Here is a 20737-nt window from a genome sequence, read left to right on the forward strand (position 1 = left end):
ACCAGTTACAGTGCTTGTTTTGGGGTAGTCACAAGGCACGTACAAAACATACAGTCCTCAGCTTCTAAAAGAAAAATGGAGTCAGACAACAAAAAATGTACTTTTCCATCCAATTTAGGTATGTCAATAACTTTCTTTGAAATACCTTGTAAATCTCTAAGGCAAACACTGACCAGCTGATACACGGTTTAGCTTGTAACCTGTGACAAGACCAGCTTGACATTAGCACAAGACCAGTATTTGTTCTTGCAAAAAATGCACCTGCTATCTCTGTTTAGAATGTATAACTATCCTGACACTTCTGCTTCATGTTGCCAGCAAAGAAAAGGTTAAAATATCATTTTGGGTCCTTTAACAAGCAAACCATTTTTCACTTGGAAACCCAGTCTGCATATAATACATGAACCTTTTATTAGGATACATAGTCTTCATGGAGAAAAACTTCTCTTTCGCATGCAATGAGTTATGAGCAAACGCACTGCAAATCTAGTAAGGGAGAGATGGGGGTTTAGCAACCTCACCTGAATTTGCATTACTTATCTCTACCACAGCCATCCTTCCCTCTCCTCCAACTCTGCTGCTGTATCCAAGTCTAGGGAATATACATAGAAAGCTTTGGAGTAATGTCCCATTTGCTAACACGACTCTACCATGCTCCATCAACTCGGGAATTTCTTCGCTCCTTTTTCACCGCAGTGCTGAGCTTCCTGTTATCTGGCCAGTTCCCTCTGTAATGCCCAGCATTTACATTAGTACATTAATACACAGTTCACTGTACGATCTGTTATAGCAACCTAGTGAGATGATAAACAGAATAACAACTTCAAAACATCTGCTTTCAGTACGTGCTTGACAAGGCAGCTGTCTGCAAGGCAGGAAAGATGATGGTTACACATGTCGCACTGTCTCGTCCCTTTTACACTGAACACCAATGAGGAATTGAAAGGCAAAATTTGGAAAGCTTAACAGTGATCACAGAGCTCTGTCACTTGAACTAAGGGAAACTGATGTATATATTCTGGGCTACTTGCTATCAAATTGCCATAAAAGCTGGTGGATCTCAAACACAGATACCAAATGAGGTTGAGATTTGGAAGTATAAGTAAGTGATCTTGATTTGAAGAGTTTTTTTTACCAGTGGAAGTTGGAAACGGCATTTCAAACACTCCTTTATTCCAATACCATGGTGATAAGCAATGTATTAAGGACTACGGTATCAAGGTGGAGAGAGTCAAAGTCCCTTCCCCCTTCCCTACTTCTTTCTCCTACCTACCTTTCAAAAATACAGAACAGAAGGAAGACATTATTAAACATGTAAGTTTAAAAACAAAGCTACACAGATAATGCTAGCTGAGATTTTGTGACACACAGGGGAAATAATAAACCAGTTTCTAATCTAGAACATAAATCAACTCTCACTAAAGTCCTGGGGAACCTTTCTAACAGGCCCTGAAGATTAAGCTTTTAGAACTCGGGCTCTGCTAAGAAAACCGAGAGAGCAATCAACTTACATTGGTAAGAAGAAAACACACGCGCGATCCCGCATTTGCCAAGCTGCAGTGAAGAGATGCTTGCAGCAGAACAGCTTGTTTACACTGTGCCTGGTCTCATCAGCCCTGGATCTGATTATGAGGCATGTGGACAGGTCTTTGCAGAAACTGGGGGAGAGCAAGAGACTGTAGTATAACTGGCCTAAGGAACTGCAGAATGCAGAAACATCTTGAAGCATTTTCACATTGAAACATTGGGAATAAAAAATCCAGAGCACTTCCTATAGCCTTCTCTGAAATGCCTTCAGCTAGGTTGCTAGAGGGAGAATGACTCAGTTGCAAGGTACTGCTGTATAGAAGAACATTTAAATTTAGGATCAAGAACATTTTTTATTTTTTGGTGAAGGAACAGCCTCCGCCTTTATCAGAAAGGAACAAAATTGTTGGCAATGTCAGATGAGACAGTTATAGGGAATACCAGCTGAGAAACAACGGATGGATATGAGCACACTACGAAGTTTGTCACAGCCATTAAAAACGGGAGTAAAACTATGTCCTAAGAAAATAAGGCAACTAAGATGCAGAGGATACTCTGTTGCAAAGGTGACTTGGAGAGATCCAGAGAGGAATCAGACACTCCTGTATGCAACACTAAGGGGATGGATGGATATCTGCGTGCTGCTGCGGGCCCACCTGTATGCGTGCTGCAGACATGCTACACACATCACATGGGAAACAGGTGGAAATTTCTTCTGTCCTGCTAGGGACGGAGCGGGAAGAAAAGCTCCGGCTCCTCTAACCTGTTGAACACAACACACAATACCAAACAAAATGCACTGCTGCTCACTGGCTTGAGCTCAGTGTTTAAGACTTAACTGCTTCTCCAAAAAAAGTGTCAAAGGCTTACATTGCTTTAATTTGCAAACTTAATTAAAGGATTAGCAAAGTTTTCTTTTCCTGTGTGGAAGCTATTAAGAATAGGAAATTCCATAGAATATGAGGTCATTTAATACACCTACCTACTACATAAATATAGTGCTTGCTTAAACACAGTACAGTATTTCACTTTATGTAGAAATACTTGCATAGTGAGCCACAATGAAGTGAGATTAACACAAAGCGTGCATAAAACATACTCAACGAGAATATAAACACCACAGACACCAGCCAGCTGGGAAACAGGGTGGTACCACTGGACACGGTGCTGCTTGCAGTGTGATGGCCTGTCCAAATAGCTGGGAATAGTCTTGGACTGCACAGAAAAAACAGCTCAGTGTACTTTGGTAATATGTACTTATTACAAGTTATGTATTTATTTTGAGATCACTTGTGAAAAAAAATCCAAATTGCAAATTCCCATCATTCCCTGGTGATGTACAAGCTGACTTAAATCAAGACAAAAATGCTGTTTTGAGACCTTCCCTGCAAGCATTCCTCCTCTCCCCTTTTTGATTTCTCTCACTCAAGCACGTTTTTCCAGTGATTGAGTTTTTAAGCACACAGGGGGGTTGACAAGCTGCCCAGGTTAGCACATCTAAGCACAGATCTAAGGAATGCTCTTTAGCCTTTCCAATGCACAACACACATTTGCCCTATGTATCCCATCTACGGTTTTGCCCCCTGTGGCGGATCAGCTCAGAGCAGACTCTTCCCTCAGCCTTCCTTGCCTAGCAGCGGGAACCACAGCTGCCTAAACAAGCTCCGCCGCGTGATACGTTCAGTAATTCTGCCGCTAGCGATTAGCACCATGGCACTGTATTTCTTTTCCCCTCTGAATGCAAACTATAAGTATGTGCTCATATAATACATGAGATACCCTGAAATGCTCTAAAGCTGATAGCCAATTTCTAATGCTCTATGCAGAGAGGCATATGCAAAAAGAAATATTTCAGTATGCAGGCAGAAGGAAAAGATACTTGCCTGAAACTTTTATTTTGTGTTACATAAGAGTGAGACAATTATCTCTAGTAATCTTCTCGGTATTCAGGACACTGAGTTTTAAGTCACCCTAGATATTTGGATTATTATGAGTAAAAACCAACATTGATTTCTAATTCATTATTACAGATTGTACATTTAAAACGTGCCAAGCATTTTGTTTTCTGACCTCTTCTTTTCCTGGAATTGGCCTTTTTCTTGTAAGATATTGCAAAGACATAAAAATTGTCTGACTGCTTAAAAAAGGGGTAAAAAAATTACATTAAAAATCAGATATATTTTTCTTGATTACTGCAGTTATCAATACTTGAAATAAAAATCACCTTATTTTGTAATGAATGAAGAAATACTTTTACTCTCCAGCAAACTTTGTAAGGAAGGCAGTCAAAATGTTGTTACAGATTTATTGCAAGTTCAAAAGAACACAAATATTTAAAAAACATGTTTCTAACAGGAATTATCTTGCATGCATGTATTTAAAAGACTGAGATATCAGAGATTTTAAAATTTGTTCTCTGCTGAGCTTGTTTGGGGTTGAGGATGGGGGCAAGAACTCTTTCTCCTTCCTGAGCGATGAGCAACACCAGGCATGTATGTGACCCACAAAGTGGAGGGAGATAAGGCCCTTTCACTTACCTCCCTGCATATCACACAGTGCAGTGCGCAAGTCAGGTGACAAGCTGGATTCATGCGCTGACAAGTGAGTACCAACTGATGAAAGGCTCTTACTGAAAAAAGCAGCAATGTGCATCCTGCCTTAGACTCCATTCCTTCTTCATGACTTTGGGCTGCAATGACAGGAATACCATGAGCAGACACCACCTCTGCCTCCCTAGGACTACTTGGGGCAAGCTGCTCTTGACCACATTGATCTTAAAGACCAATATCATGCATACCAAGCACTGGACATTCAGGAAAACAGCTCAAGGACTCACTGCAGAATACAGCCTCAGACAAACTTTCATCATCTTATATGCTGTACCTGCTGGCCAGCAATATTGTAGCCAAAGTATCAATCAAATTGGTGCCCGCTTCTTCTTTAACAAATCCTGACACCACGTAGGAGGAAACTGTCCTGTTTCCTAATGTCATTATTCTTAGAACAGCTAACTATTCCTAGATTGCTATATCTGGCTTTATCTAGTTCACCCTTTATTTTCCTTGAACAGTATCTTAGGCATTTTCTCTGCAGCTCACTTCAAAACCAACTTAGTCTCAGATAGACACCATTTTATTGTTAACAGCATGGGCCTGCAAGAATTCATCTTGCCACACAAGGCTACTGATTCAGAAAATGTATTTTTAAAGATTTTTGAGACTAAGAGATTAACAATACATCCATCACTTTCTTCTCATCTCTATGGCTAGGCAAGGAGAAAACTCTATAACGTAGTTAAGGAAGTCATCAAGTTCACGTGCCTGGTAGCTGACAAAGAAGAAAACTGACGTTTAAATGCCATCCTGCCTCAGAGATCTACCATTGCAAGCAAGGGGAGGATTTCCACACCGAATTTGCTTAGCCATGTATCAATGGCACACATAGCATCACTAAGGTAAGCAGAAACTTTTAATTGTATCAACACAATATTTGTAGCACAGGACTCTACCAGGCTGAGCAAATCCCCACTAAGAGCTATAAGACAAAAACAGCCAACAGTGCTGGACTGACACAGGCCAAAGAATCAGGTAACTGATCTCCAAATTGCATTCACCATTACTTACCAGCTTGATTTACAATCTGGAATTCATCCTCATTCAGCTATAAAATCCTGATCCCTTCTTCTTGGGCTCTGGACCTACGCTTTGTTCTAATTCTTCATTCAGGTCTGCAAACTGCAAATTTATCCCCAGAACTGAACTCAGATTTAACAAATATTGGATCCGGATTTGACTGCCAGACAGAGATTTTGTAGAGGGAAAGGGAAAGTTTTGAAAACAGACCAGAAAATTATGCTGTAAGAGACTGTAATTTTCAGCTTGCTACGGCCTTCGTGGTCACGACCAATTGAAAGGTGATGGGAACTGTCCACTCCCTTCACACGCTCCAAAATCTGGAACACGGAGAGGAGACAGGCTGCTCAGACTTGCTTTTCAGATTGTTGCCCAAGACTTGGGGAAGCGGTGCCAGGATTTCAGAGGAGAGTGCAGCGGCCACCCTGAGCAATACTTGGGAGCGCTCCCAACAACCTGAAGCGTGAGCCAGGCGCTCGAACAGTCCTGCTTTTCTCCGTACGGTGCAATCTGTCCAAGCCTGGACTTCCGCTGAAACATGCGCTTACATCAGAACTAAGCAGAAGTCAAGATAATTGAGTTACATTCTCGCTAAATTTTACATACAGTAGAAATATTTGAATAATATAGTTTCCGATAGATTTCAGTAAAAAAATATTGCTTCCATTGCACTAAATAGACTTATTGCAACAATTGACTCAGCTGACATTTCGGTGATTAAATTCATTTATACATGCTGTAAACTCATGTACGTAGGTAAATTCATCTCATTTCTATAAATACTTCTGGGAAACTTTACAATACAAAAAAAACCTCTTGAGAATTACTTCTGTGAAAGATGTTGTATGCCAATAAGAAAGATAATTGCTACTGATAACATATTTTACTTTGCATATTCTATAATAACATTCTTATATAACCAAATATAAAAAGGCAGTGACAGTGGATCCAACCCTCTCTCCTTCCCTTCCATCACAATGTTTTACCAGTTTTTGTTGCTAACCTGTGACACTGTTATTTTTAAAGCACTATATTCAAGACGATGCATAAAGGCATTAATATTTTTATGTTAAGAGTAGGGAAGTGAGAACAATGAAGCAGCTTAAGAAAGTGATAATCTTTAGAAAATGGATAAAAACTGTAAAGTGCAAAAGCTTTTCAAGGAGACTGTACCTTTATGTACAGTCCAAAGCTGTATTTTTCCACATCAATATTAAAGTTTAATGATGTCAATAACACCTTGGCACAGAAAGGAGCCAATACTCTACTAAAGTAAAATTTATGTTTTCAGAAATATTACTGTTTAGACAAAGAGATTTAGACATCGGTTTCTTCAAGGCCAGCTCAAGACTGACATAAATTTCCAGTATAACCAAGATCCATCTAAGTACAGGGCACTTTAGCCTCATCGTCTTTACGTGACAGACAACAGTGCACAGATCAAACTTCCCAACTCAGCATACAGCCAGGCTTTGACTACTCTGGTTTAAAAATGGAGCACAATTCTGGTATAAACACCACTACCAAAATTGTGTTTCAGCTTATCTTCTAGGATGAAGTTTAGCGTGCTGGAACTCAAGATACGGAAAACACAAGGCTTTTGGCTACCCACAGGATACCACTTTCTCTTCTTTCTGTCTTTTAGAAAGGCTCCTGCAGACAGTCAAAGAAGTCCCAACTCATCACAGCAAAAGAACAGAACAAAAACCTCCCACAAAATGAATGCCTTTCTGTTTTCCAGCTGCTGTTTCTTTATATCCTCTTTGTACTGTAAGCTACCAAGGGCCAAGGAACATCCATCCAGTTGCCTGTCTAGACTGTGTCTAACCTAGCGCTCTGCAAACGTACCCAAGCGAGCTCTTAGCTCGTCTCAGCCCCGGATGGTTGCCCATGCACAGGGCCCCGCTCGGCAACGAGCTCCGCTCTTCCACTCCAGCGGCACAATGAGCTGCACTGTACCATGTGGCACATCACAGGCTCATCCTAAAAGCAGCAGTAAAAACATCTCTCTAACGAATAGAGTGCATCTCCCCACAGAACATTCCCAAATGGCCATTCAAGCTTTTACCTACCTGCTAGGAATGCTAATAATAAGCAGTGAATAAAACCGTGGCTTGCATATCTACAAGTAATCTTAGTGTGATCACCTTATTCGGATAGCAAGAGAACCTCCCTTCTTGAACTGAACAGGGCTAAAATCAAAAGTCATTTCCAATACTATCACAGGCATTAAGAGAAAAGCTTGCTCTAACTGCTTTGCACTCAGTGGCATGAGCAGGTCAGTAATACCTCATCCACCTCCCCTTTCTTACTTGCATTCCCCCCCCCCCCCCCCCCATAGCGCATCCAGGTGTTTTTTCTCATCAAAGCAGTCTAAATGCTCCCTTGAGGGCAAAGCGAGTCTTTCTGGGAGCATATTTAGCACGTATGGGAATTTAGTGCTGGTTCATTTAGTCTCTTTGAAGGTCATGGTAAGAGGTCTTCAGATCAAATGCACTGGGTCTGTGTGCATCAATAATGGAGAATTACATTCACTGTGCTTCGCAACGTATTGCATGGACAAACACATATCTATTTCACACTTCAAAAGACTAGTTTTCTTCTTCAGCTCTTCCAGCTTAGATAAATATACTGCAGACTCAAAGGAAATTCTCATTTTGATGGCTGCTATTTTGAGTGGCAGACAAACTATTTGTTTAAAGGATGCTCTGCAATCTGAAGGGGAATTTTGACAAAAATCTTTGGTGAAGGTTAGCAATTGTTTATGACAGGTAAAAAAGTATGTAATTTTTTGCTCAAGAGTTCTTTACATTGGAAAGATTAGATCAATCACTTGTACCATGTTATCATTTCATATTCATCTGACATGCATTACTTAACAAAACCCCCCCCCCATATTTACTGAAACAAAACAATCAGAAAGGTTCAGCTGTCTCGAAGATGACAAAACCCAATTTTATTATTTTCATTAGAGCAAAAAACCAAGGTATTTTATTTCACTGAAATTCTTACCATACAATAAAGTATTTTTAAATTATAACAAACAATCTTGCTACGGTTCAAGTATTTGAACATCACTGTTCTTTTTCTTAGCAAGATATTCCACTTACTTCTATAAAGGAACACTGATTTGGAAATCACATTCCCATTTGAAATTTGAACTTGATCACTGCAAGTAAAAAATTAAAAAATACATCTCTCTCTCTTTTCCAGGTTTACTCTGCACTTGGCAGAGCTTTGGGGATTACCAATTGCATAGTTTGAATTGATGAGTCGCCTGTTTTACCTGATGTTACCTTATTCTAACATGACTTAGAGTAAGTCTTTCTCCAGACTCTGCAAGAGAGGACCAAAATCTGGAGTAGAGCTGAAGCTGAAAAGGAAGCAGGCATTTATGAGACTGAAGAAGGAAAAGGAAGAGGAAAGCCAGTCTACACACATTTTCTGCTCCTGCTTTAAAAACTACTAGTTGCACCACCATTAATCTCATGAGTAGAGCAGAGATTCTCTTATCCAGCCACACAATCCTCACTTTCCTAAATTTTCTCTGTATATTAAATTTAGCAGGTGCTCTACCAAAACAGAGAATTTTAAAATGCATTAATACTAGAACAAAAAATAATGTCTCTTTATGATATTCACTCTTGTAGGTTGCACAGCAGTATAACGTAGATAGTCAGTGAAGACTCAGCTACATTTTTCCCAAGGCAGAGAAATGTTTCTTTAGAAATCAAAGTACAATAAAGTTAAAAGATGATATTTTATTAATAAAAGTATTATCTAATAATTTAGCAACATAATTTTCATGTTTCTGAAACATGTTATAAACTTAATCCAATGTCAACAGACGTTTTGCAATTAAGCAAAAGAGTGGAAAACACTTTGGAAAAGTAATGTGGAAGGACAAAATTACATATGATCAGGAAGTGGATGCTAGGCTTCATATCACAATGCTCTTATCTCTCAAAAGGCAGAAAAGTCAACTCAATACATCTAGAACTTAACTCTGATAAATATATTACTCCCAGACCTACATATTACATTTCCACTATCTTCCATTTTTAAGCAGGATTTGGAGGATTAAAAATTGTCCTTTCTTTCATCTTCAGGTTCAGACCCACTTATCCATTTCTGTAGTTCCTGAGAATCATTTATCTTCCATACTTCAGCAAAAGACTTTAGCTTTTTTCTGAAAAAAATCAAAACAAGGACAGTTTTGTAATTTAAACGCATCAAACCTTGAAAGTCCTACAGTCATTTGCAGAATCTTATACACAGTCAAAAATAGCAGTATGCATAGCTCAAAGCATTATGTGAGCCATAAATACAGTAAACAATCAGTTAACATTTTCTTCTATATGTATTACAGCTCTAGGATAGTCAACAATGTAATTTTACAAATAACCTATAGTACCAGAAGCATCAACAAAACGAAACAAAAGACTGAGCAGAAGTAAAACAAGGAAGCGAATAAACAGTATTGTAGTGTGTACAGATAGATGTTCAGCGTCCAGTTCCTATGAACTTGCACTTGTAGAATCCGTAAGAGAATGAAGGGAAATTGCATTTTCAAGATCAGTTCATACACACATGCTTCCTATGTTCTTTTTAATATGTTTAGGTTTAAGAAAGACTGATAAGAGTTGTAATAAATAACAAGACATTTCAAATGGGTTAAGCCAACATTCCTGATGAGAAAAGATGTCAAGACTGGATGGAATTACCCAGTGGATATTCTTAATATGGAAATGATTAAAAAAAATGACAAGGTAGCTGGCCTGTGGGTATCATGACAGCCCAGTATACTGCTAGGTACAGGTCTGAGTTTGGTTCCCAAGATCATGTCTGTATTTCTGGACAGGAAGCCATTAAGTTCCCGTGGTGAGGAAGGAATTTTTGTCTGTGGGACTTGACCTTGCCTGTGCAGGCTAGATGCTCACTGTTCAGGCTCAATGGTAAATTACACATTTTGTACTCTCTTATTTAAGAAATATTTTTATCAGCCCAGAAGGCTTTTCTTCTTTAATAAAACATGCAATTGTAAAATGTTGTGAGACAATAACATTATTGCAATATACTAGTCAGCCTAACAACAATTTTGTCCTTAAAACACAGCAAAATACAAAATAAAACTGCAGATTAATAAAAACATATCAACATTTTTTTGGATAATTTTTATTCATTACCACAGACACACCACAACAAAGCTCATATGCATTTTAAAATTGGTTAATGCCTCTTTTGAGTAAGAGCTACGGAAAAATACTTTCATATTTAGATCACACTCTGGCAATAAAAGGAAATTTGAGGAATATATGAGAGAGAATATTTTTTATCATGAGCTGCACAGAAGAACCGGAAGAATTAAAAATTAGGTAATAGAAAAATTTATGCACTGTGAAGTCATCAGGCACATCTGATATTTCAAAATTTTTCACGGACTCAAGCTCCAGGTTCTTATCTAGATGCGTGAAGGTAGCTACAAAGTGCAGGCAAGAGATTTACAGTGAAGGACTGACCTGGCACAGTGACATAACGCACAGGATCGCAGCTCCTGTGCAGTCGGTGCCGCTGTCCTGACCCCCCAGCAGCCCGGCCTCGTGCTAAAGGGGCAGGTGCAAGGGGCACACGCTCCAAACGGGGAGGCTGGTGCGGCAGGCGAGGCTGCAGCTTCGCAGCTATCCGCATCCTGCCAAAGTGCCGACCGCTGCCAGAACGAAGGGTCTCCCCTCCCGAGCGGCGTTGCCCTTCTCCCGGCGGAAAGGGCCGCGAGCCCCGTTCAGCAGCCGCCCGCAGGGACGAGCTTGCCCAGGAGGCTCCCAGACAACCTCCTCCCAGGTGCAGCGCTCCCACAGCCCAGGCATCCGCAGCCTGTTAGGTACTGGGGATGTAGAGCTTTGTGGTAAGTCCTGAATCCTGACTCATCGCTGTTGTAGATTAAATATTTGTTCTTTCACTTTACAATTACAGGCACACTACACAGCAAAAGCTAAAATACAGATGGTCGCTTACATATTCAAAAGCTGAAAAATGCACAAATCCCACAGGTAAAATTACTCAGTCAGCCCGAGCTCTACCCCTCTGTGTGCACTGCAAAACAGTCTTCTAATTCCATGATCATGTACTATATTTATTGCATATAGGTTTTGTATGCAATAAACTCTCTTTTTAGCAATGGATGCATTCTAGAACTCTATTTGTGCCGTAGCCAAGCAATATCCTAACACGGTTTTGTCAGATCAAAGGAAGATAAACCAAATGGACATATTTTATTATTTCACATTTTGATTACACAAAAACTCCGGCTTTCCAGTTCATATTGTCACCTTTCTAGAGAATAACTTTCTCTTATTTTCAGAGCCCCATGTATCTTACAACAACAGTTAAGACATTGCTAATAATTTGTTGTTTTACTTTTGTAAATTATGGATCATTATTTCTAAGGAACATAAATGTCTATGTTATTTTCCATAAACTGTCATGTATCTTCAATATAGTCTTCTGGTTTTCCTTTCTTAAAGAGATAAAAACTGGCTTTAAGCTCTATACACTGTTACACTTCAAATGAACTGTTTGCACCTACAAATAATTAGTATTTAAAATCTTCTCTTACACAATACTTCTGCTAGGATTATTTGTGGCCATCAGGCAAGAAAGGTCTTGCTTTACTATATTCCTAAAGAGCTACTTGAATTTTACAGATTCAGAGCTATCACTAAAAATAACAGCAATAAAAAATTCAGTGGAAATGCATAAGAGTACTAAGCTTTTTACATCTAAATTGTGTACATAATGTTACAGGACGTATAAAAGTGATGTTATTTGATACACAAGGGAATTTTCATTATGAGTCTGTTATTTAAGGTATATAGGATCCTAAATGAAAACTGGTTATCAGAAAAGTATTAAAATCCCCAGACTTCCAGTAAAATTTTGTGTGTGCGGGGCAACCAAAATCTGCTATAAATATTTAAAGTTAAACCAGAAGCAACATTATCAGCATTCCCCTGTACACTACAGTCTGCAAATACAATTTCAAATTCCAAAGCAAATAATACCCTTTCTAAATTAAACCTATTAATATTTTTAATATTGCTGGTAAGAATAAAAATAAGCATTAGATGATACAGTTATACAAAATTATTTCAATAATTTAATCTAAAACTTTCATTGAAATGTATTGCAAAATTTCTTAAATATTTTTTGAAGATTGTTTCATTTTCTCTTCCCTAAAGTGCTGAAGGATATCTGAAGCAGCTCTTACTGTTGTTTTTTTCTTTTTTTAAACGCCCAGTGTGAAATGCTCCTCCATTCACATCTGCAAGTTTCATAGAAAAAAGAAAATGGCAATTGTTCTGACCTTTTCGTATTCACTAATTCCTCCAACTCCTTTGATTTGTGAGCTGCCTTCTTCAAGATTTCTTCAGGAACATCTGCCAGTTTGGCAACATTTAGCCCATAACTCCTTGCGCTGACTCCTTTAGTTATTTGATAAAGAAAAGTGATAAATTCAGGATTCTCTTCATCTTCAGATCCTGAAGAATAAAACAAACAAAAAAAACTATTATATTAATAAAATGTAATGGTCTGAACACTGAAATGACTGAGACTGTGGTCTCATTATCATTCATAGTTCCCATACGATTAATTCCATTGAAGAAATATAAAATTAGAAAAACATTTCCTTGACTCCACACATTTTACCTACGTATTGTCAGACTGATAAAATGCTTTACTGTAGTTTTACCTGGTGTCTTACTACACAAGAGTCTGTGCGTGCATGCACGCGCAAAAGCTATATACTCGGGTTCTTATCGCTGAGGCTGACAAGGCTGTTCACAGCTTAGAGTCTTTATATGCCAAATTGATTATTTCTGCTCTAACTGGGGTACTGCATCTCATGTCTGCCCAGCAATTACAGAATAAAGGAGGCATCAGCATTCCTGTAATTAAGAAGCCTTTAACTATAGCAAAACAAAAAGCTTCTGGCTGTCAGGAAATAGAAAATGCTTAGGAAAAACAAAGGTGAGGATGGTGAATCTTCAGTTATGGAACCTGCCTTCTTTTTCTTTTCCATGACAATGAGACGGAGAGCTGTTATTATAAATGTAAGAGCTGTAACACAAGAGCTGTCATTATAAATGTGATGACTCCTTCTTCTTCCTATTTAGACATTTTTGTTATATCCTCCACTACCCAGGATTTTTGTTGACAGCGGACAACTCTGGCCTCATTCACTGCCATTCATTCTTCTGTCCCGTCTTTAAAAAATGCAGTTTTTTGGGAAACAATAGAGATCTCCATAAATGCCAATGACTGAAGTTAACTTCGTCCAAATGATTTAAGCCAAAGTTTGGAAAAAGCACACCATAAAATTCATGTTAATTAAAATGATTCAAATGTTAAGACGACAGACGCAGGAGATAACAATACAGGCAAAGTAAGAAACACAGATAACGTTGTTGCTCCCGGGCTGTGGTACAACGCTGAAAGGACCATGTCCATTGTGCTTGCCAGAGCAAAAGAGCAAAGACTGCATGTGGCCTGAAGGTTCAGGCCAACTAACATTGAAAGTGCTGATACAGCACATTGAAACACAAAAGTATAGGGTTTCATGGAGACAATATCTGAGGAAGAACAAATATAGAAGAACATTCTCATCTCTATGACATTTCAGTATCTGATGAGATCAACAATTCAATCACTGAATTCTGTGTCAAAAGGACAGGCAGATGTTCAGGCAGGCATCAATATGGCTAGACAGTGGTCACCTAAACACAACATTACATTAAGCCACCAGTGCTCAAAGTTAACACACATTTCAGGGATTCCTGCTTCTAAAATTAAACGGAACACAAAAGCCAACTCTCCCTTCACCAAACCTCCATATGAAGTTTATGAGCATATTGCTTATCTGAATGTGTGAAGATGATAAGCACTCTACAAAATTAGGTTATGGCATGGAAAGGATGAACAGGGATTAGTTTTCTGCCTCTTCTGATTCAAGAACTGGGACTATCAAATGAAGGTGGGTGCTGTTTCAAAACAGACAAAAGGAGGTGGTTCTTCGCACAATGCAGAACTAAATTTTGGAGCTCCTTGAGACAATATGATGAAGATGCTGGAAGTGTACATGTATCCACAGGGAAACCTAACAACCTCATGGAAGAGAAATCCATTGAAGATTATTAAAAAGCAGAAATCCCATCTGGGTATTGAGGCCTCCTGAACAGCAAGTGTTTGGAGACAATGAAATCTTTTAGAGAAAGAGTCACTATATGTTTGATGTATTTTTATACTCCTCCCTAATCCTAAGTATTTGGCTACTGTGAAAAGGATATTGGGCTGAGTGAATCTTTGATCTACACCAGCTCAGTCATTCTTACATTGTGAAAGAGAAGTGGATGTTCAGTTTTGAAGCCCCCCCCAAACATGAAATATAGGCTGCAATTCTAGTAAGCGTAGCTTTATCATTTTTATATTCAGCTTTAAAGTACCATGCCAGTTTTACATCTTCTGCCTATACCTACAGTGCCAGAATCTCAGATGCATTTATACTGTACCTTTTTGTTCACCACTTTCCTCCTCATTCACCAAGAAAGCCATGTGGTAATTGCCAACTTTTTCTGGATACACCTTTTCTAGCTCACAAATGGAGGGATAGTGAGTGACAAACAGTGTCAGTGATTCCACCTACAATGAGACAGACACATATGAGGGTCTAGTTTTTAGTTTTTTAAACACACCAGCATAACACTGGTAACCTTTCTCCACAGTTCTTCACTCTTAGTTCAGACATGTCACATCTCTGCAGAAAGGAAACCTACCCCACATCAAAGTCAACGTACCACAATACAGGCTAAGAACGCATTTATGAGCATGTGTTAGACTTAATACTTACATCTCTAATAAAATGTTCAAGCGTAGCATAAGCTATAGCAATTCCATCATGAGTGCTAGTTCCTCTTCCCAGTTCATCCAAAATTACTAGTGATCTTGAGGTTGCTTTTCTTATTATCTCAGCAGTATCTGTCAGTTCCTCCATAAAGGTACTTCGGCCTTTGTAAATGTTGTCTGCTGCCCCCATTCTGTATTGGGATAGAAAGCAGGTCAATTTATTAAGTTCAGATTAAGTCCAGAGGAAGCAACTCATGTACCACTAAATAAGGGCTTGCATGCATTCCCCAAGACAACAGGGTATACTGGTCCTGGGGGCACCTGGGGAAGGTTAGGCTTTAGGGACAGCAGAGAACTCTTCTGCACCAGCAATAATCTAGTCTGAAGGAAAATCCAGCATCCCATGTCAACTACAGGAGTAAAGAAAAAGGAGCTAGACAAGTAGGTTTTCTTGGCATATAATTCTATCTTGACAAACTGCACAAGGACCCTAGGAATTCAGACCAGCCAGCTATCTAGCACAGATAGCTGTGAAAAGGAATGATTTTTTTTGTTGTTTAGTCTGAGCTTAGTCTTTTGTTTTCTTTAAATGCTAATGTCACCTGCTAGTATCAGATATTAGCATTTCCATGCAGAAATACAGTGTAAGCTCACGTGACTGGGCATTTGTACATCCAGATACCCGTTAGTTCTTTCAGGAAGTAACAAAATAACAGTGATTTCTTCCAATTATAAAGGTATACAATGTCACTAGTATGCCTAAAGACAATTTTAAAAGAAAGAGATTTAACTCTCCTCATCCTGTTACGCAACTGTATTTGAACTTACCAACCTCCATGCACTTAAGGATTCTCCTCTATTCTACGTACACACATGCACACACACACATGCACACACACAAATTCTTTCATGTTTCATACAAGTCTTCCAAGACTGTTCTAGATTCATTCAACCTTCAGCCCTCATATCCTATTTCAAATCGTGAAATTGCAGTTTTCACCTCAATTCACTCTATTTTTCTTCTGCAGCTTTCTTTGCCTATCCAATAAAATACCCTTTCTACCTGGAAGAAAGAACATTTCCTTCTTCCATATATGCTTTTCAATTATGTTAATTATGTTACAATATCGCTTTTGAGATAAGTTATTGTTAGCAGGCCACTGAGCATGGCTGTAAAAAGGGATTTGTTCGCTCTCATCAGCCAACAAAATAATTACATACAAGTTGCATCGATTTAATGGAAACTGACTCCTAGGCTTACTATATCACATTTTCAAATAGAACAGCTGGCCACAACAGTATTTAAAGCTAATCAAAACCTTCAAAGAGAATCCCAATACAGCTTTCTTCTCTGAGCCTTTTGCTGCGTCTCTAAAGCAGTTGTGCCCATTGCAAGACTCTAATCGTTTTATGAGGAGCTTATGGTTGTCAAGAGTAAGCAATCACCAACATCAAAAAGTAGCTGGCTGGACACAGTAAAATTATGTTTTCTTTCTATACATTCTCCAGTTCCTGCCCTGAAAACTTGGTATAGTGACATGCATAACTTAACCATAGGCAAGCCTTCAAGTACAAATGAACTAATTTTGGCTGGAGATGGGCATTACGATACAAAGAGCAGGGCAAGTGTTTATATAAATTACTTCCTTGAACACGTATGTATTTGCATACGCACAAAGCAGGTATGCTCCAAAATGCTCTGAAAGAAAGGTGATTTGCATATAAACTAATTAAACTTACATTAGTTTCACTGAATTAAATATCTAATTCAGGATATCGAGACATTCTGAAATTAACATTTTATTAAGCTACTCACTACCAAAATCATTTTAAATGCCTTAAATAGGTACTGGGTTGTTAAGAACTATGAACATATTACTGAGCTTCTCAAAGTGTTTTCCCCTGCCCCATTTCCTAGTTTGCTTCAGCCAGCATCATGTACTACTGCAAAATTAAACAATGACCCTTTATTGCAATACTGTACAAATCTCCATATAAATTAGACCTCTCTTTAATGCTATTAACTACAAATAAACTTTCCAGAAAGGTAATACTTTTCATGTCTAAGCAATCTTTGGCTCCATAACAGGCAACTTTAACCTTAGTTTCCAAACTTAAGACTATTAAATAGTATTACTATTTTATCTTTTTTATTTGGCTTTTCATTGTTGGGATAGCATCTCTACAACCAGGCAGCCTGTCCTGTACGTCTGGTGATGACATTGAGAATTCTCAGTTCTATTTTTCTCTTGGATTGCATCATTTCCATAGAGCCCTCAAAATCATTTAGCCATTCTGAATCTAATTTGCAATCACAGAAATAGTTGTCAGAACTTCCTCACAAATGGTCAAGATACAAGCAGAAACATGTATTATCATCTTCTTGTTGTTAACAACAGCTGTAAAACATGCCCTTATTTTCAGCATCTTAAACATTCAAACCCAGCTCTGGCTTATCTATAGATTAAAAAAAAACCCCTTTGTATATTTTTAAATGCCATAAAAACTCTTAAATGTCATTCTCAAAAAAGGATAAAATTGCTCTTTCTGCCTCTGCCCTTGAGAATCCTGTAAGAATCATATTTCTTAAAATTTAAGTGATAAGCAGTATCGTCCCAGAAATAAGTAGACACAACTGCTTTACGTGGAGGATTGCATTTATAATACTAATAGTTAATATGCAGCAAGGCATTGTTCCTTCAGTGTATGCTATATAATTCATGATACAATAAAGTATTTGAGGCAGAACACCTATGGCTTAAACAATTGTTTTTATTAGAGTTTAAATCAGTAGTAAAAATAATAAAAAAAAGACACTAAACTTCCAAAAGGTACAACTACTTTGAATTTACATTTTAATGTGTTTTGCCTCCCAAATAGTTTTATACATGAAAATATTAGGCCTTTTTCTATACTATTTAACAGAATACAGATCATTTATCACTGCTATCAGCTGCTCTATACGTAATACCTGGGATGCTATCCTCATGAAACTGTGCAAAAAGAAATGTTACATATATTCATCCTGGTCTTAAGGCTGCCAGCACTTAAGCCACCTACTTACCTTTCTACACATGATCCTAATAAAGTCTTTAAGAGTAAGGTGCATACAGTGAGATCAGTTTTTTTTTTAATTTTATATGCAAACAAAAATAACTATTTGATTAGATTTTAATATTGCATTCATCACTACGGCACAAGACAATAACATGAAGCATGCCGAGAGGAGCCACTGATCCCAGAACAGACAGACGCAAGCATGTTATGCTCTACCCACACTCCCTTTTCTTCCCTCTCTTAATTAAAAAGTAATGTTAAAAAAGCCAGGAAAAAAGGTTGCTGCAGAAGAGGACAGGCACAACTGGAAACCATTAGAGCAGGAACGATGCCACTCAACTCTCCCAGCTCTACTTGTTACACCACCAGCTGCTGAAAGGAGCGACGCAGTTAATACAAAAACTTACATTTCTGCTATGGAATTTCTAATGTCTACATTCAGGAAGATTATTGCATTCTGCCCACGAGGAGCGCGCAGACATACAATGTGAAGAGTGCCTCTTTAGTGCTGGCAAGAGATCCATCACTCCTCAGCAACTGCAATTTGGCTAGAAACCACTTATTATAATCTCTCTTTGACAGCCAACCTCATTTCATACAATTAAAAGCTCTTCGTCTTATAATATTCAGCACATTATGTAAAGAAAAATGAATTTAGGAAGCATTACCTCTTTTTAGTGCTAGATTTCAAAGGTAAAGATTCTTGTCTATAACCTCAGGAAAGAAAACAACAAAAGATGCAGTGTTTTCATGAATTAATTCTGGAGGATAAGCTAGACGATGTGCAGCAGTAGCTAGCTTTATGTAAATCAGTTAGCACTACATGCTTAACTTACATGTGTTCCCCTTGGAGAAAACACACAGATTTCTTTATTCTGCACCAGCAGCACTCAAATGGCTGGTTATTAACTTGCTTTCCAGTGTCAATGCATCCACACAGCACTGATCTTTTTCGGTACAAGTGCTCACCATTCTGGGAAGGTATCCTATGATATTTTGTCCCACTACTGGACTCTGTAAATCCTGGGAATTTTCTGATGATACAAGATGTGATAGCTCCCAGAAACCACTAGAATCAAAAGTAGTGTAACTTTTCTCCTTGTATCCCAAGAATTTTTAGGAAGTTGGCACCAGTTTAAACCTGCTCTCAGCAGGCAGGAACTAATATTGCTATACTCTGTGGCCCTGAGAGTGTCCTCAAAGTCTGGTGCTTTTAAGCTTTTGATGGGTTGGACAGGTTTGAGGGCTTTGACAGTCACCCACGTGTGCACGTCCACACAAGCCTTCCACTTGCATGGAAGGAAGCAAAAATTGAAGCCAATGAGTGGCACTTGGAGCTCTTTTGCTCAACAAGCTGTTCTTACTGCTCTCAAAAAACAAAGTGTCTTGGGGAAGGGGACAGACCTGCAGACCAGGGATGCCCAACAGCGGCAGAGGAACAACAGAGCAACACAAGATACTAACTTGGAACAGAGCAGGGAGGCCACCAGAGGAAAAGGCTCCAGCAGCCCTGTGCTAGCAGGCTAATGAGGAAAGCAACAACATGGAAGTTAAAAGACGGATCACCCCAGTATGATGGAAAGCAACAGAAAGCTGAATTTCTCAAGCAGAACACCCCCTGCCCAAAATCCAGAAGCTTCTACTTGAGGCTTTTTCCACACTCTCTTTCAAAGGAAGTTATCCAACATGTCACTAGTCAGTTTGGGTACGAAGTGAAGAGCATTGTGTGGACCTCAGGTATTTTATTATTCTTTATTAGCATGAAGCCCTCCCACTACCTGTGAAGATAACCAAGCAGCTTGAATGCTCCCAGTGGTAACAAAAAGCTAACTACACAGCACTGAACAAATCCTAGAAAGCCAGATCACAAGCGCATTTCCCAAAAGCCTTATTTTCCAGACAGCTATGAACATCACCATGCTACAGATTCACACCACATTGAAAAAGCATTAATGAAATTTAAGATTTTTCACCTTTTTTTTTAGAAAGATGCACTTGATTTTAACAGAATCTGGAGAAATGAAACCTAGTGCCTGTTACAGAGGAATAAATCTAATTAGCATGGAGTCTCTACAGACTCCCTTTGCAGCGACTGCAGCATTTTCAAGAGAAGACATTCATGCTTCCAGGTACGGTCTGACTTCCCAGGCACCAGAATTAAAGCCAGACTTCTTTGCAGAACATACTTATAATCAAATTATCTATTCATCAAAAAAAGATAAACCCAAATTACTTTTTTCTGTGAGCATATCCCAAACACAACACGTAGAATACTCCTCTCCCAACAGCCAAGACTCCTTCTGTGATTCAAAGAGAACACTGAAAAAAATACAAAAATATCTTCATAACGTAACTTTACAATTTCACTCACTCTCTCTCATGCAAAACTCTTTCAAAATATCATTTCAAAGCTCACTGTATTTAAACACGACTTATTTAAATTAGAATAACTACAAAAAGAAACGACTAGATAGGGTCTTGCCTTATAATTTCTCTCTTTTCTGGTATAGGACTGTTCTATACGACATGTTCATATTTTTAAAGATTTCATAATAACTGCTTCTTATCCTCTTATTCTTTTGCAGAAAGCAGCCTTTCCAGCTAAAGTTTCCCATGTGGTCTCA

At 38.6% G+C, this 20737-nt stretch overlaps 1 protein-coding gene across 4 annotated transcripts in view; it reads right to left on the minus strand.

Moving 5' to 3' along the window:
• Positions 1-8093: 8093 nt before the first annotated feature.
• Positions 8094-20737, minus strand: part of LOC112983664 (DNA mismatch repair protein Msh3) — a 118872-nt gene continuing 106228 nt past the window's right edge. For all 4 annotated transcript variants that reach the window (XM_064500066.1, XM_064500065.1, XM_064500063.1 and 1 more), the window contains exons 21-24: positions 15061-15247; positions 14723-14852; positions 12520-12694; positions 8094-9348 (exon numbers count right to left, since the gene is read on the minus strand). In XM_064500066.1, the coding sequence (XP_064356136.1) occupies positions 9240-9348; positions 12520-12694; positions 14723-14852; positions 15061-15247 (601 nt within the window). In that variant the 3' untranslated portion in view covers positions 8094-9239. The remainder of the gene's footprint in view (positions 9349-12519; positions 12695-14722; positions 14853-15060; positions 15248-20737) is intronic.

The sequence above is a fragment of the Dromaius novaehollandiae genome, chromosome W (genome assembly GCF_036370855.1).
Source record: "Dromaius novaehollandiae isolate bDroNov1 chromosome W, bDroNov1.hap1, whole genome shotgun sequence".
In the NCBI taxonomy this organism is placed as follows: Eukaryota; Metazoa; Chordata; class Aves; order Casuariiformes; family Dromaiidae; genus Dromaius; species Dromaius novaehollandiae.